Source organism: Oncorhynchus mykiss, chromosome 5, assembly GCF_057628025.1.
Source record: "Oncorhynchus mykiss isolate SJ-2025 chromosome 5, ASM5762802v1, whole genome shotgun sequence".
Taxonomy (NCBI): domain Eukaryota; kingdom Metazoa; phylum Chordata; class Actinopteri; order Salmoniformes; family Salmonidae; genus Oncorhynchus; species Oncorhynchus mykiss.
Window position 1 is genome coordinate 49,654,237 of NC_143026.1, and position 17,722 is coordinate 49,671,958.

Here is a 17,722-nt window from a genome sequence, read left to right on the forward strand (position 1 = left end):
CATGTCAGCAATTTTTTTTAGATTGGCCAGCTGTCTAAACTCGTAATAATCATGGTTGAATTACCGACCAGGATCGACCCGTTGATCATCAGTTATCATACTAAAATATTTTCCTCCACAGTCTGGGAAAATCTGTGGAAATGCAGGAAATTAGCTGTAAATCTGCACATTTTTCTCTCCGCCCTATGGCAAAATGAGTAGAATTGCAAGAAATGAGTTATACAATTGTAAAATCTTCTCTTCGCCCCGTGGCAAAAACTGTGGATTTGCATTACACAGCCATCCTAAAAACCCAAATCTGATCATTATTCATATTCAATATTTTTTTCTGACTGTCCACACTCAGTTTTACATATCAGATTTGTGCATTCACACTGATGTAGCCTCTGAAGTAGCACACAGATGTAATGCTCATTTCGTGTCACTGTTCCTCTAAATTTGGGGGTGGTTGTCGTGGTAATGGCAGGCCATGTGCAAAAGAAATACGTAAGATAAAAAAAATGGATGTGAGTGTCCAGACTAAGGTCTAGATGCTTGAAATTCAAAATATGAAACACCGAAATTGTATCAGGTTTGAGTGCCACGTATGAATTTGGAATTAAAAACATCAGATTCAATGTGGTTGTTGCTTAGCACCTCTGCTTAGCACCTCAACTGAGTGCCAGCCATAATTTGCAAACCGATTCTACATGTAGAAACAGGCGAAAATGACATTTGTCAGTCGCCACCCTAAAAAACACAGCACCTTCAGCAATCGAATGAATGGCAAATGAACGGCAAATAAACGGCAGACGTCAATCGGTGCGATTCCACTAGGTTGAATTAACGTTATTTCCATGTCATTTCAACCCATGAAATCTATGTGATGACGTTGAATCAACGTGGAGAACTGATTGGATTTGCAAAACGTAATCAATGTAAAAAAAACTCTAAATCTAATGACACGTTGTTGTTTTTTTTATTTCACATTGAGTTCACATTTGTTTACAACTCAATCAAATCAAAACTAGACGTTGACCTGACATCTGTGCTCATTGGAATGTGTTTTCTCCTTAAAATGACAATTAGTTATGTCAAACGAAGGTATGCTGAACAAAAATATATATGTAAGTGTTGGTCGCATGAGCTGAAATAAAAGATCCCAGAAATGTTCCATAAGCACAAAAAACGTATTTCTCTCTAATGTTCTGCTCAAATTTGTTTACATGCTTGTCAGTGAGCATTTCTCCTTTGCCTCGATAATCCATCCACCTGACAGGTGTGGCATATCAAGAAGCTGATTAAATAGCATGATCACTACACAGATGCACCTTGTGCTGGGGACAATAAAAGGCCACTAAAATGTACAGTTTTGTCACACAACACAGATGATTCAAGTTTTGAGGGAGCATGTAATTGGCATGCTGATTGCAACAATGTCCACCAGAGCTGTTACCAGATAATGGAATGTTAATTTCTCTACTATAAGTCACCCCTAACATTGTTTTAGAGAATTTAGCATTACGTCCTACCTGCCTCACAACTGCAGACTACGTATATGGCATCGTGTGGGCAAGTGGTTTGTAGTGATGTCAACGTTGTAAACAGAGTGCCGCATGGTGGCGGTGGGGGTATGGTATGTGCCGGCATAAGCTACAGACAATGAACACAATTGCATTTTATCGATGGCTCTTTTGGAAATTACCTTTAATGAATGGGGCACTGCCAAATGCGCTCCACAGATTGAACGCTGCCCTTTTTGCGCAAATTCCAAACATATCGCTGAGCGTGCTAGGATAGAACTGGTTTCCATGGGTTTGATGCCATTCCACTCACTCCATTCCAGACATTATTATAAGCTGCCCTGCCCTCAGCAGCCTGCACTGATGCCTACGGTGGAGGCGCATGTGAACGCACAAATCTAGGGCAGAGTAGTGAGAGGAAGGGACTGGTTCCATTATCGTGACCCCTGGCGGATATACTGCAGAATCTAGAAAATATATTATTGGGTATGCAAGTGTTCAAACCCAGATCCTAAATATTTATTGAAGAACTGAACATTAAACATGGGGAACTGCAAGGCAAACAGACAGGTGAAGGCAAAAGCATAGATCTTGTTTGGAAATGCATGAGTCATTGGGCTGATATTTTGTATGTAAATATATATATTTACAGTTGCAGTCGGAAGTTTACATACACCTTAGCCAAATACATTTAAACTCCGTTTTTCACAATTCCTGACATTTAATCCTAGTAAAAAATCCCCGTCTTAGGTCAGTTAGGATCACCACTTTATTTTAAGAATGTGAAATGTCAGAATAATAGTAGAGAGAATGATTTCTTTCAGCTTTTATTTATTTCATCACATTCCCAGTGGATCAGAAGTTTACATACACTCAATTAGTATTTGGTAGCATTGCCTTTAAATTGTTTAACTTCGGTCAAAGTTTTGGGTAGCCTTCCACAAGCTTCCCACAATAAGTTGGGTGAATTTTAGCCCATTCCTCTTGATACAGCTGGTGTAACTGAGTCAGTTTTGTAGGCCTCCTTGCTCGCACATGCTTTTTCAGTTCTGCCCACAAATTTTCTATGGGATTGAGGTCAGGGCTTTGTGATGGCCACTCCAATGCCTTGACTTTGTTGTCCTTAAGCCATTTTGCCACAACTTTGGAAGTATGCTTGGGGTCATTGTCCATTTGGAAGACCCCATTTGCGACCAAGCTTTATCTTCCTGACAGATGTCTTGAGATGTTGCATCAATATTATTAACATAATTTTCCTCCCTCATGATGTAATCTATTATGTGAAGTGCACCAGTCCCTCTTACAGCAAAGCACCCCCAACAACATGATGCTGCCACCCCCGTGCTTCACGGTTGGGATGGTGTTCTTCGGCTTACAAGCATCCCCCTTTTTTCTCCAAAGATAACGATGGTCATATATGGCCAAACATTTCTATTTTTGTTTCATCAGACTAGAGGAAAATTCTCCAAAAAGTACAATCTTTGTCCCCATGTGCAGTTGCAAACCGTAGTCTGGCTTTTTTTTATGGCGGTTTTGGAGCAGTGGCTTCCTGCTTGCTGAGCGGCCTTTCAGGTTATGTCGATATAGGACTCGTTTTACTGTGGATATAGATACTTTTGTACCGGTTTCCTCCAGCATCTTCACAAGGCCCGTTGCTGTTGTTCTGGGATTGATTTGCAGTTTTTGCACCAAAGTACATTTATCTCTAGGAGACAGAACACGTCTCATTCCTGAGCGGGTGACGGCTGCTTCGTCCCATGGTGTTTATACTTGCATACTATTGTTTGTACAGATGAACGTGGTACCTTCAGGCGTTTGGAAATTGCTCCCAAGGATGAACCAGACTTGTGGAGGTCTATAATTTTTTTCTGAGGTCTTGGTTGATTTCTTTTGATTTTCCCCTTGATGTCAAGCAAAGAGGCACTGAGTTTGAAGGTAGGCCTTGAAATACAGCTACAGGTACACCTCCAATTGACTCAGGCTAATTGACATCATTTATCATAAGCTTCTAAATCCATGACATAATTTTCTGGAATTTTCTAAGCCGTTTAAAGGCACAGTCAACTTTGTGTGTAAACTTCTGACCCACTTCAAAAGTGAAATAATGTCTGTAAAAAATTGTTGGGTAAATTAGTGGTGTTATGCACAAAGTAGATGTCCTAACCGACTTGCCAAAACTATAGTTTGTTAACAAGAAATTTGTGGAGTGGTTGAAAAACACATTTTAATGACTCCAACCTAAGTGTATGTATACTTTCGACTTCAACTGTATGAACACCTCTAAAACACCTTGCTCACTCTTTTAGGTGAGGAGTATCAGCCGAAGGTAGTGACCAGGGCCCAGTTTCCCAAAAACATCTAAATAGTTCTTACGATTAACTTAGCCATAAAATGGTTTTGGGAAACTGGGCCCTGATCCCTTATCTGACTGACATTCAATACAGAGTATGCAGGCAAGCATGGTCTTGAAGTGTGTCCTAAAATGACCACCACCCGACAGTATATCAAGTCTAATTGGTGTGATATACGCATTAATAATTATTATAGGCAGAAGGTCTGAGACAATATACACTGACTGGTTGCCACTGATATCCTTTATGGCACAGAGACTGAGAGACGTGTCGGTCTCATGTTTGGGACTATGAGTAAGTGCTTTAAAAAGAAAATCAAGTCAAGCACCAAAGCACACAAAAAAAGCCTTCAGCATTATCGAAGTCTAAAATATGAAATGATCATCTAATTTTCTATTGCACTTGAAGATTATTTCTTTACATAAAATATACATGTATAAAAGTGACGGAATACGCATATATATGTACAGTATGTTTAATATTGTTCCCCATTACTTTAATTAATCTCTTGGACAGACTGTTGTTCCTTGGTATTTATTAAGTACACACTGTAATTCCAAAAGAAGGGGAATTGGCAGTATCGACTTAGTCTGGATGTCCCTTAACTTAATTGTTCATGAGAGACTGTTTGGCAAAGCCTTTTCTCCAAGAAGATATCCACAGCTTGTTTTTAGTTTAAATCATTCCTGAAGAGCAAAAAATAACAAATTGTCTTCTTTAGGAGCTATTAGTGTGAGAACTCCCCCATTCCTCCTTTGCTCTTCTCCTCATTCTCCCCCAGCATCAAAATATCTTCCCTTTATTTCTGCAGTCTGATGAGAGGGGTGATAAGGGGGTGTTGAGGGAGGGGTGCAGAGGTCCTTCTTGGACGGTGCTTGAGGGAGGGAGTGGACTGTTCCATTCACCCCAACTGCATGGAGGTTCAGAAGTGAGGGTCCCTGCACACACAGCACCACACAGACATACACAACCTTACAGGAAACACACAGGGCCAACCTCCAGGTGGTAGTGTGATCCGAGAGTGGTCTTGGGTAAGTTATAGATGTTAACCACAGGGAGCAGGTTAGGATCCTGGGTGTGGAACACAAAATGGGTGTGGTGCCAGCGTCCATCCTTCATCTGTAATAGAGAAACAAAGAAGTCAAAGTAAAAGAGTTTCAGATTTTATGATTGATATGTCATTATTCTATTACTGTTCATAGTGCAGAAAATGGAAGTTGAGAGACTGGAGTAAGAAGAAGTAGCACCTTTCTGATAGCCTCACAGATACAGACCAGGTAATGGTCAAACACACTCCCCTCCATATGCATTTGGACAGTGAAGCTAAAACATGTGCCTCTATACTCCAGTATTTTTAATTTGAATTCAAATGTTTTATATTAGGCGACAGTACAGATTGTCACCTTTTATTTGAGAGTATTTTCATACATATCTATAAGCACATTATGCATCTAGTCCTCACATGAAGAATTCACAAGAATTTGGACAAATTCAATTAACCCAGGATTCCTGAAATGTGACACCTGTGTTATGTTGACTGTAGTGATAGAGGAAGAATTTACTGACTTACTGTATGCACTTGTGAAAAGTGTAAACAACTAGTTTCCTAAAAAGACCAGATCATTGAACACCTAGTGAGAGGAAAAGGATCCTAAAAGAACATCACGCTCTGGCTAAGAAGACTTCAAGATCGCATGCTGTTTTTGATGTGACAATTTTAAATGACCGAGAGGGTAATACAGGGTTCTCTATGAGATTGGAATCCTCTGCAGTTGCTTCTGAGGATTATACCTTGGACCACTTTCCTGTATTAACACATCCCACCGACGAGAAACAGAGGACTACTGCGTCTTGCTCTACACCATCAGAGGCAAAGTGGAATCGAGTTAGAGCAAAGAGAGGAGGAACATTCCAACGTATTCTCCTTCTGCCCTTTCATCCAGACGTGCGGCTCTAACAGTTTTACGGCTCTGGGCCCTCCGACACACTCCTCTGGACCTGGTCCTGGGTTACTGAGCCGGCCATCCCCTGGATCAGCCCCCATAGCTGCTGAGCCTTCTTCACCATGCTGTGTGGATGGACCGTTTCAGGTTGTCAGTGATGAGCACGCAGAGGAACCCTCTCCACTGTGGCCCGTTGATGTGGAGGGGGCTTGCTCTCTCTGCTGTCTCCTGAAGTCCACAATCAGCTTGTTTTTGCTGTTGTTGAGGGAATGGTTATTTTCCTGGCACCACTCCGCCAGGGCCCTCACCTCCTCCCTGTAGGCTGTCTTGTCATAGATGTTAATCAGGCCTACCCTTGTTGTGTCGTCAGCAAACTTGATGATTGAGTTGGAGACGTGCGTCCTGGGTGAACAGGGTGTACAGGAGCCCTTGTGGGGCCCCCATGTTGAGGATCTGCGTGGAGGAAGTTTTTTTGCCTACCTTCCCCACCTGGGGTCGGCCAGTAAGGAAGTCCAGGACCCAGTTGCACAGGGTGGGATTCAGACCCAGGGGCTGGGCTTAGTGAAGAGCACTATGGCGATGAAGGCTGAGCTGTTGTCAATGAACAGTATTCTTACATAGGTATTTATCTTGTCCAGATTGGATAGGCAGTGTGCAGTGCGACGGTGATCGTATAATCCGTTTATCTGTTGGAGCAGAATGGAAATTGTAGTGGGTCTAGGGTGTCGGGTAAGGTGGAGGAGATATGATCCTTAACTAGCCTCTCAAAGCACTTAATGATGACAGAAGTGAGTGCTACGGAGTGATTGTAATTTAGTTCAGTTACCTTTGCTTTCTTGGGTACAGGAATAAGAAGGGACTTGAAGCATGAGGGGACAACAGACTGGCTAGGGAGAGATTGAATATGTCCATAAACATTCCTGCCAGCTGGTCTGCGCATGCTCTGAGGACGCGGCTAGGGATGCCATCTGGGCTGGAGAATGAGAGCTCACTGTCCTCGTGAGCGCCAGTGGCCGGCATCGGTGGCTCTGTGTTTTTTTATTATTTATTTTTTATTTCACCTTTATTTAACCAGGTAGGCAAGTTGAGAACAAGTTCTCATTTACAATTGTGACCTGGCCAAGATAAAGCAAAGCAGTTCGACACATACAACGACACAGAGTTACACGTGGAGTAAAACAAACATACAGTCAATAATACAGTATAAACAAGTCTAAATACGATGTGAGCAAATGAGGTGAGATAAGGGAGGTAAAGGCAAAAAAGGCCATGGTGGCAAAGTAAATACAATATAGCAAGTAAAACACTGGAATGGTAGATTTGCAATGGAAGAATGTGCAAAGTGCAAAGTAGAAATAAAAATAATGGGGTGCAAAAGAGCAAAATAAATAAATAAATAAAATACAGTAGGGAAAGAGGTAGTTGTTTGGGCTAAATTATAGGTGGGCTATGTACAGGTGCAGTAATCTGTGAGCTGCTCTGACAGTTGGTGCTTAAAGCTAGTGAGGGAGATAAGTGTTTCCAGTTTCAGAGATTTTTGTAGTTCGTTCCAGTCATTGGCAGCAGAGGACTGGAAGGAGAGGCGGCCAAAGAAAGAATTGGTTTTGGGGGTGACTAGAGAGATATACCTGCTGGAGCGTGTGCTACAGGTGGGAGATGCTATGGTGACCAGCGAGCTGAGATAAGGGGGGACTTTACCTAGCAGGGTCTTGTAGATGACATGGAGCCAATGGGTTTGGCGACGAGTATGAAGCGAGGGCCAGCCAACGAGAGCGTACAGGTCGCAATGGTGGGTAGTATATGGGGCTTTGGTGACAAAACGGATTGCACAGTGATAGACTGCATCCAATTTGTTGAGTAGGGTATTGGAGGCTATTTTGTAAATGACATCGCCAAAGTCGAGGATTGGTAGGATGGTCAGTTTTACAAGGGTATGTTTGGCAGCATGAGTGAAGGATGCTTTGTTGCGAAATAGGAAGCCAATTCTAGATTTAACTTTGGATTGGAGATGTTTGATATGGGTCTGGAAGGAGAGTTTACAGTCTAACCAGACACCTAAGTATTTGTAGTTGTCCACATATTCTAAGTCAGAGCCGTCCAGAGTAGTGATGTTGGACAGGCGGGTAGGTGCAGGTAGCGATCGGTTGAAGAGCATGCATTTAGTTTTACTTGTATTTAAGGGCAATTGGAGGCCACGGAAGGAGAGTTGTATGGCATTTAAGAGTCGATGGCAGTTAAGATATCATTTAGGACCTTGAGCGTGGCTGAGGTGCACCCATGACCAGCTCTGAAACCAGATTGCATAGCAGAGAAGGTATGGTGAGATTCTAAATGGTCGGTAATCTGTTTTTTTTGACTTGGCTTTCGAAAACCTTAGAAAGGCATGGTAGGATAGATATAGGTCTGTAGCAGTTTGGGTCAAGAGTGTCACCCCCTTTGAAGAGGGGGATGACCGCAGCTGCTTTCCAATCTTTGGGAATCTCAGACGACACGAAAGAGAGGTTGAACAGGCTAGTAATAGGGGTGGCAACAATTTCGGCAGATAATTTTAGAAAGAAAGGGTCCAGATTGTCTAGCCCGGCTGATTTGTAGGGGTCCAGATTTTGCAGCTCATTCAGAACATCAGCTGAACGGATTTGGGAGAAGGAGAAATGGGGAAGGCTTGGGCGAGTTGCTGTGGGGGGTGTAGTGCTGTTGACCGGGTTTGGAGTAGCTAGGTGGAAAGCATGGCCAGCTGTAGAAAAATGCTTATTGAAATTCTCAATTATGGTGGATTTATCAGTGGTGACAGTGTTTCCTATCTTCAGTGCAGTGGGCAGCTGGGAGGAGGTGTTCTTATTCTCCATGGACTTTACAGTGTCCCAGAATCTTTTTGAGTTAGTGTTACAGGAAGCAAATTTCAGCTTGAAAAAGCTAGCCTTGGCTTTTTACACTGCCTGTGTATAATGGTTTCTAGCTTCCCTGAACAGCTGCATATCACGGGGGCTGTTCGATGCTAATGCAGAACGCCATAGGATGTTTTTGTGTTGGTTAAGGGCAGTCAGGTCTGGGGAGAACCAAGGGCTATATCTGTTCCTGGTTCTAAATTTCTTGAATGGGGCATGTTTATTTAAGATGGTTAGGAAGGCATTTAAAAAAAATATCCAGGCATCCTCTACTGACGGGATGAGATCAATATCCTTCCAGGATACCCCGGCCAGGTCGATTAGAAAGGCCTGCTCGCTGAAGTGTTTCAGGTAGCGTTTTACAGTGATGAGTGGAGGTCGTTTGACCGCTGACCCATTACGGATGCAGGCAATGAGGCAGTGATCGCTGAGATCTTGGTTGAAAACAGCAGAGGTGTATTTAGAGGGCAAGTTGGTTAGGATGATATCTATGAGGGTGCCTGTGTTTAAGGCTTTGGGGAGGTACCTGGTAGGTTCATTGATAATTTGTGTGAGGTTGAGGGCATCAAGTTTAGATTGTAGGATGGCTGGGGTGTTAAGCATGTTCCAGTTTAGGTCGCCTAGCAGCACAAGCTCTGAAGATAGATGGGGGGCAGTCAGTTCACATATGGTGTCCAGAGCACAGCTGGGGGCAGAGGGTGGTCTATAGCAGGCGGCAACGGTGAGAGACTTGTTTTTAGAGAGGTGGATTTTTAAAAGTAGAAGTTCAAATTGTTTGGGTACAGACCTGGATAGTAGGACAGAACTCTGTAGGCTATATTTGCAGTAGATTGCAACACCGCCCCCTTTGGCAGTTCTATCTTGTCTATCTTTTTGCTTGAAGCGGGCGAATAAGTTTTTTTTAGCTTGTCCGGGAGTGAGGCGTTGGTGTCCGCAACGTGGCTGGCTTTCCCTTTATAATCTGTGATTGTCTGGAGTCCCTGACACATACGTCTTGTGTCTGAGCCGTTGAATTGCGACTCCACTTTGTCCCTGTACTGTCGTTTTGTCTCTTTGATTGCCCATAGCTGGTCTGTTTGTTCACCTTGCCGTGGTTAAATGCGGTGGTTCGTGCATGCTGCCATCTATCCACGGTTTGTGGTTTGGTTAAGTTCTAATCGTCACAGTGGGAACAACATCCTCAATGCACTTCCTGATGAACTCTGTCACAGAGTCAGTGACAGTCATCAATACTTTATTGTCCAGGGACTGAACTTTAATGAATAATATACTCGGAAGAGGTGGATGATATGCACACCTCCTGAGTCTGATTAGCAGCCCAGACCTTATTCCTGTTCTCTGTCGACGTTGCAGCCCCAGGATGAATGGAATTGCCTCTGGGAATTCAAACAAAGGATCCAATTCAGGAAAGTCGAATTTCTGATCGAAATTGTGACGAGTGACCGCCGATCTAATATCCAAAAGTTATTTTCAGCTGTAGGTAATAATGCCGGAAATATTCTGAGCAAATAATGTAAGAAATAACAAAAAATAAAATACAGCAAAGTTGGCTAGGAGCTAGAAATATGGCGACATAACTAGCCAACTTTGACTCATCTGAAAATAATGTTAGCTAGCTATTAACTTAGTAACAGTAGCTAGCTTGCTTTTGGTGGAAGAATTCAACATTTTGTGTGCTGAACTGGTTAGCAGCATCACTTTGATGTCATATGGCTGGCTGGACAAATCATCCTATGCTTTCATGACATTGTCAAACTTCAGAAATACTGCTCATTGGTTCACAAAACACCATGTAAAATGGTATGACTAAGACTTCCTCATCAAATGTCTACATTATTTACAGATGTATTGTTTTAACTTTGATTAATTCGGTCTGTTTTAGACAGCAGAAGATGGAGTCCTAAAGATGGCACTGCAATGCTTTGTTATGTCACTTGATTATGAATCTATAATTTTTTTTGCTGGAATGGAATGTTCGTATACTGTATATTCATTTTCTCACCAAGTTTTTTTATTTAGTACAATTTTTACTAGCTATCTTAACCTTTCTGATCTCCCCATCCCGGATCCGGGTTCGTGAATACAGACTCAAGCTCATTACCATAACGCAACGTTAACTATTCATGAAAATCGCAAATGAAATGAAATAAATATGCCATCTCTCAAGCTTAGCCTTTTGTTAACAACACTGTCATCTCAGATTTTCAAAATATGCTTCTCAACCATTGCAAAACAAGCATTTGTGTAACAGTATTGATGGCTAACGTAGCATTTAGCATTAGCATTCAGCTGGCAACATTTACACAAAAAAACAGAAAAGCATTCAAAAAAATCATTTACCTTTGAAGAACTTCAGATGTTTTCAATGAGGAGACTCTCAGATAGCAAATGTTCAGTTTTTCCTGAAAGATTATTTGTTTAGGACAAATCGCTCCGTTTTCTGCGTCACGTTTAGCTATGAAAAAACCCCTGTATCCAGGATTGTGTAAATCTATCAGCAAGCTCATTAGCATAACACAACGTTAACTATTTATGAAAATCGCAAATGAAATGAAATAAATATGCCATCTCTCAAGCTTAGCCTTTTGTAAACAACACTGTCATCTCAGATTTTCAAAATATGCTTCTCAACCATAGGAAAACAATCATTTGTGTAAAAGTAGCTAGCTAGAGTTAGCATTTCGCGTTAGCATTTAGCGTTAGCATTAGCGTTAGCATCCAGCACGCAACATTAACAAAATCATAAAAGCCTTCAAATAAAATCATTTACCTTTGAAGAACTTCTGATGTTTTCAATGAGGATACTCTCAGTTAGATAGCAGATGCTCAGTTTTTCCAAAAAGATTCCTTGTGTATTAGAAATAGCTCCGTTTTATACATCACATTTGGCTACCAAAAAAAATCCATAAATTCAGTCCTCAAAACGCAAACTTTTTTCCAAATTAACTCCATAATATCGACTGAAAACATGGCAAACGTTTTTTAGAATCAAGCCTCAAGGTGTTTTTCACATATCTCTTCATTGATACATCGTTCTTGGACACATGCTTTCTCTCCTGAATCCCAGGAGAAAATGACCGCACCTGAAGATTACGCACAAATTTAGACAAAGGACACCGGGCGGACCTCTGGAAAATGTAGTCTCTTATGGCCAATCTTCCAATGATATGCCTACAAATACGTCACAATGCTGCTAAGACCTTGGGCGAACGACAGAAAGTGTAGGCTCATTCGTTGCGCAATCACAGCCATATAAGGAGAGAATGGAAAACAGAGCTTCAGAAATTCTGCTAATTCCTGGGTGATGCATCATCTTGGTTTCGCCTGTAGAATGAGTTCTGGGGCACTTACAGACAAAATCTTTGCAGATTCTGAAACTTCAGAGTGTTTTCTTTCCAAAACTGTCAAGAATATGCATAGTCGAGCATCTTTTCGTGACAAAATATCGCGCTTAAAACGGGAACGTTTTTTATCCAAAAATGAAATAGCGCCCCTAGAGCTCTAAGAGGTTAAGATGAATGCACTAACTGCAAGTTTCTCTAGATAAGAGCATCTGCTAAATGACTAAAATGTCAATGTTTTACATGCAGATCTCATATTACTATATTGATTAATTTCTTAATGTTTTTTATTTTAATATTGATGTCAAAGTATCATTCCTACAGTTATTTACTAAAAATGTAGTTACTTGTAGATGTGACTGTAAAACCTAGCAGTACTACTTATTTATAGTGTTTTGCAAAAAAAAACAACATTTGTCCCTCTGAAAGGAAGCGAGTGATAGATTTCAAGCAATCATTGAACAACCCCTCTTTAATTTTTTTTAACAATAAAAGCTAATTGACCATATCTGAAAATGGATATAGTGTATATAGCGTTTTGGAAAGAAACTTTTCATATGGAGGGGAGTATATTTTCCATACCCCTAATGGTTAGAATCAGGGGTAGGGTAGTGTAAATCGATCCTAGATCTGTGGTGAGAGACAACTTCTACCTCAAGCTCAGAGAGTGCACTCCACTGAGAGAAAATGGCAGCCGTACCCAACAGGAGTCCTCGATGACGTGAGGCTCCATCTCTCCTCCTGCCTCAATGATCTCCCCACTCCACGCCCTGAAATGCACAGACCCCTTTGAAGGAGGCTGGTCCTCAGAGGTCCTCCAGATAGGTACGTTCAGGCAGTGGATGGTCACATGTTGCACCGCCTTTGAGCTCAAGAGATGCAGGAAGTTCATCTGGACACGCCCAACACTAATCTCCAGCTGCATTGTCAATAAAGAGGATGAAAGTTGTTCAAAACAAATATAATATATCATAATATATAAATATACAGTTGAAGCCGGAAGTTTATATACACCTTTACCAAATACATTTCAACTCTGTTTTTCACAATTCCTGACATTTAATCCTAGTAAAAATTCCCCGTCTTAGGTCAGTTAGGATCACCACTTTATTTTAAGAATGTGAAATGGCAGAATAATAGTAGAGAGAATGATTTCTTTCAGCTTTTATTTCTTTCATCACATTCCCAGTGGGTCAGAGGTTTACATACACTCAATTAGTATTTGGTAGCATTGCCTTTAAATTGTTTAACTTCGGTCAAAGTTTTGGGTAGCCTTCCACAAGCTTCCCACAATAAGTTGGGTGAATTTTGGACCATTCCTCCTGACAGAGCTGGTGTGACTGAGTCAGGTTTGTAAAGCCTCCTTGCTCGCACACACTTTTTCAGTTTTGCCCACACATTTTCTATTTCTATTTTCTATGGGGTCAGGGCTTTGTGATGGCCACTCCAATACCTTGACTTTGACATCCTTAAGCCATTTTGCCACAACTTTGGAAGTATGCTTGGGGTCATTGTCCATTTGGAAGACCCATTTGTGACCAAGCTTTAAGACTGATGTCTTGAGATGTTGCTTCAATATTTCCACATAATTTTACTTCCTCATGATGCCATCTATTTTGTGAAGTGCACCAGTCCCTCCTGCAGCAAAGCACCCCACAACATGATACTGACACCCTCGTGCTTCACGGTTGGGATGGTGTTCTTCGGCTTGCAAGCCTCCCCCTTTTTCCTCCAAACAAAACGATGGTCATTATGTCCAAACAGTTCCATTTTTTGTTTCCACAGACCAGAGGATATTTCTCCAAAAAGTATGATCTTTGTTCCCATGTGCAGTTGCGTAGTCTGGCTTGATGGCGGTTTTGGAGCTGTGCCTTCTTCCTTGCTGAGCTGCCTTTCAGGTTATGTCGATATAGGACTCGTTTAGCTGTGGATATAGATACTTTTCTACCTGTTTCCTCCAGCACCGTCACAAGGTCCGTTGCTGTTGTTCTGGGATTGATTTGCACTTTTCGCACCAAAGTATGCTCATCTCTAGGAGACAGAACACGTCTCCTTCCTGAGCGGTATGACGGCTGTGTGGTCCCATGGTGTTTATACTTGTGTACGATTGTTTGTACAGATGCATGTGGTACCTTCAGGCATTTGGAAATTGCTCCCAAGGATGAACCAGACTTGGAGGTTACAATTTCTTTTCTAAGGTCTTGGCTGATTTCTTTTGATTTTCCCATGATGTCAGGCAAAGAGGCACTAAGTTTGAAGGTAGGCCTTTAAATACATACACAGGTACAACTCCAATTGACTCAAATATCAATTAGCCTATCAGAAGCTTCTAAAGCCATGACATCTTTTCTGGAATTTTCCAAGCTGTTTAAAGGCACGGCCTTTGTGCATTTGTGTCATGCACAAAGTAGATGTCCTAACCGACTAGCCAAAACTATAGTTTGTTAACAAGACATTTGTGGAGTGGTTAAAAAACGAGTTTTAATGACTCCAACCTAAGTGTATGTACATTTCTGATTTCAACTTTATATGCCATTTGCCAGACACTTTTATCCAAAGCGACTTACATTTTACGCAAGGGTGTTTCTTATTATTATAATGTACCCTACCGTTCAAAAGTTTGGGGTCACTTAGAAATGTCCTTGTTTTTGAAAGAAATTGATCAGAAATACATTGTAGACATGGTTAATGTTGTAAATGACTATTGTAGCTGGCAACGGAAGATTTTTAATGGAATATCTACATGGGCGTACAGAGACCCATTTTCAGCAACCATCACTGATCATTGATCATTAGAAAACCGTTTGGCAATTATGTTAGCACAGCTGAAAACTGTTCTGATTAATGAAGCGATAAAACTGGCCTTCTTTAGAGTAGTTGAGTATCTGGAGCATCAGCATTTGTGGGTTCGATTACAGGCTCAAAATGGCCAGAAACAAAGAACTTTCTTCTGAAACTCATCAGTCTATTCTTGTTCTGAGAAATTAAGACTATACCATGTGAGAAATTGCTAAGAAACTGAAGATCTCGTACAATGCTGTGTACTCCTCCCTTCACAGAACAGTGCAAACTGGCTCTAACCAGAATAGAAAGAGGAGTGGGAGGCCCCGGTGCACAACTGAACAAGAGGACAAGTACATTAGAGTGTCTAGTTTGAGAAACAGACGCCTCACAAATCCTCAACTGGCAGCTTCATTAAATAGTACCCGCAAAACACCCGTCTCAACGCTAACAGTGAAGAGACGACTCTGGGATGCTGGCCTTCTAGGCAGAGTTGCAAAGAAAAAGCCATATCTCAGATTGGCCAAGAAAAAGGAAAGATTAAGATGGGCAAAAGAACACAGACACTGGACAGAGGAACTCTGCCTTGAAGGCCAGCATTCCGGAGTCGCCTCTTACCTCTTAACTAACACAACGTGCCATTGGAACACAGGATGGCGCCGACAGAGATGATGGCCTCGCTTCAGGTCCTTAGTAAACTATGCAGTTATTTGTTTTTTATGTATTATTTTATGTATTATTTATTGACTTATGTAAGAATGCTGTTCATTGACTACAGCTCAGCATTTAATACCATAGTACCCTGGGTCTCGACCCCGCCTTGTACAACTGGGTTCTGGACTTGTCGGGCCGCCCCCAGGTGGTGAAGGTAGGAGACAACACCTCCACCCTGCTGATCCTCAACACTGGGGCCCCACAATGTTGCGTTCTCAGCCCCCTCCTGTACTCCCTGTTCACCCATGACTGCGTGGCTATGCACACTTCCAACTCAATCATCAAGTTTGCAGACGACACTATAGTGGTAGGCTTGATTACCAATAGCGACGAGACGGCCTACAGGGAGGAGGTGAGGGTCCTCGGAGTGTGTGTCAGGAAAATAACCTCTCCCTCAACATCAACAAAACAAAGGAGATAATTGTGGACTTCAGGAAACAGCAGAGGGAGCATCCCCTCCCCCCATCCACACCGAAGGTACAGCAGTGGAGAGGGTGGAAAGTTTTACGTTCCTCGGCGTACACATCAAACTAAAATGGTCCACCCACACAGACTGCGTGGTGAAGAAGGCGCAACAGCGCCTCTTCAACCTCAGGAGGCTCAAGAAATTTGGCTTATCACCTAAAACACTCAAAAGCTTTTACAGATGCACAATCGAGAGCATCACTAACATAGAGAGGCTGCTATCAACATACAGACTCAAATCTCTGGCCACTTTAATAAAAACTAGTCACCTTAAATAACGCCACTTTAATAATGTTTACATATCCTACATTACTCATCGCATATATATATATATATATACAGTGCCTTGCGAAAGTATTCGGCCCCCTTGAACTTTGCGACCTTTTGCCACATTTCAGGCTTCAAACATAAAGATATAAAACTGTATTTTTTTGTGAAGAATCAACAACAAGTGGGACACAATCATGAAGTTGAACGACATTTATTGGATATTTCAAACTTTTTTAACAAATCAAAAACTGAAAAATTGGGCGTGCAAAATTATTCAGCCTCCTTAAGTTAATACTTTGTAGCGCCACCTTTTGCTGCGATTACAGCTGTAAGTCGCTTGGGGTATGTCTCTATCAGTTTTGCACATCGAGAGACTGACATTTTTTCCCATTCCTCCTTGCAAAACAGCTCGAGCTCAGTGAGGTTGGATGGAGAGCATTTGTGAACAGCAGTTTTCAGTTCTTTCCACAGATTCTCGATTGGATTCAGGTCTGGACTTTGACTTGGCCATTCTAACACCTGGATATGTTTATTTTTTAACCATTCCATTGTAGATTTTGCTTTATGTTTTGGATCATTGTCTTGTTGGAAGACAAATCTCCGTCCCAGTCTCAGGTCTTTTGCAGACTCCATCAGGTTTTCTTCCAGAATGGTCCTGTATTTGGCTCCATCCATCTTCCCATCAATTTTAACCATCTTCCCTGTCCCTGCTGAGGAAAAGCAGGCCCAAACCATGATGCTGCCACCACCATGTTTGACAGTGGGGATGGTGTGTTCAGCTGTGCTGCTTTTACGCCAAACATAATGTTTTGCATTGTTGCCAAAAAGTTCAATTTTGGTTTCATCTGACCAGAGCACCTTCGTCCACATGTTTGGTGTGTCTCCCAGGTGGCTTGTGGCAAACTTTAAACGACACTTTTTATTGATATCTTTAAGAAAAGGCTTTCTTCTTGCCACTCTTCCATAAAGGCCAGATTTGTGCAATATACGACTGATTGTTGTCCTATGGACAGAGTCTCCCACCTCAACTGTAGATCTCTGCAGTTCATCCAGAGTGATCATGGGCCTCTTGGCTGCATCTCTGATCAGTCTTCTCCTTGTATGAGCTGAAAGTTTAGAGGGACGGCCAGGTCTTGGTAGATTTGCAGTGGTCTGATACTCCTTCCATTTCAATATTATCGCTTGCACAGTGCTCCTTGGGATGTTTAAAGCTTGGGAAATCTTTTTGTATCCAAATCCGGCTTTAAACTTCTTCACAACATTATCTCGGACTTGCCTGGTGTGTTCCTTGTTCTTCATGATGCTCTCTGCGCTTTTGACGGACCTCTGAGACTATCACAGTGCAGGTGCATTTATACGGAGACTTGATTACACACAGGTGGATTGTTTTTATCATCATTAGTCATTTAGGTCAACATTGGATCATTCAGAGATCCTCACTGAACTTCTGGAGAGAGTTTGCTGCACTGA

The 17,722-nt window shown here is 41.9% G+C and overlaps 1 protein-coding gene across 5 annotated transcripts in view; it reads right to left on the bottom strand.

Moving 5' to 3' along the window:
* Window positions 1–941: 941 nt before the first annotated feature.
* The window catches only part of col27a1a (collagen, type XXVII, alpha 1a), a 292,008-nt gene continuing 275,227 nt past the window's right edge, over window positions 942–17,722 (bottom strand). For all 5 annotated transcript variants that reach the window (XM_090235098.1, XM_090235099.1, XM_036977752.2 and 2 more), the window contains 2 exons: window positions 12,723–12,941; window positions 942–4,972 (listed from right to left, as the gene is read on the bottom strand). In XM_090235098.1, coding sequence (XP_090091224.1) covers window positions 4,826–4,972; window positions 12,723–12,941 — 366 coding nt within the window. In that variant the 3' untranslated portion in view covers window positions 942–4,825. The remainder of the gene's footprint in view (window positions 4,973–12,722; window positions 12,942–17,722) is intronic.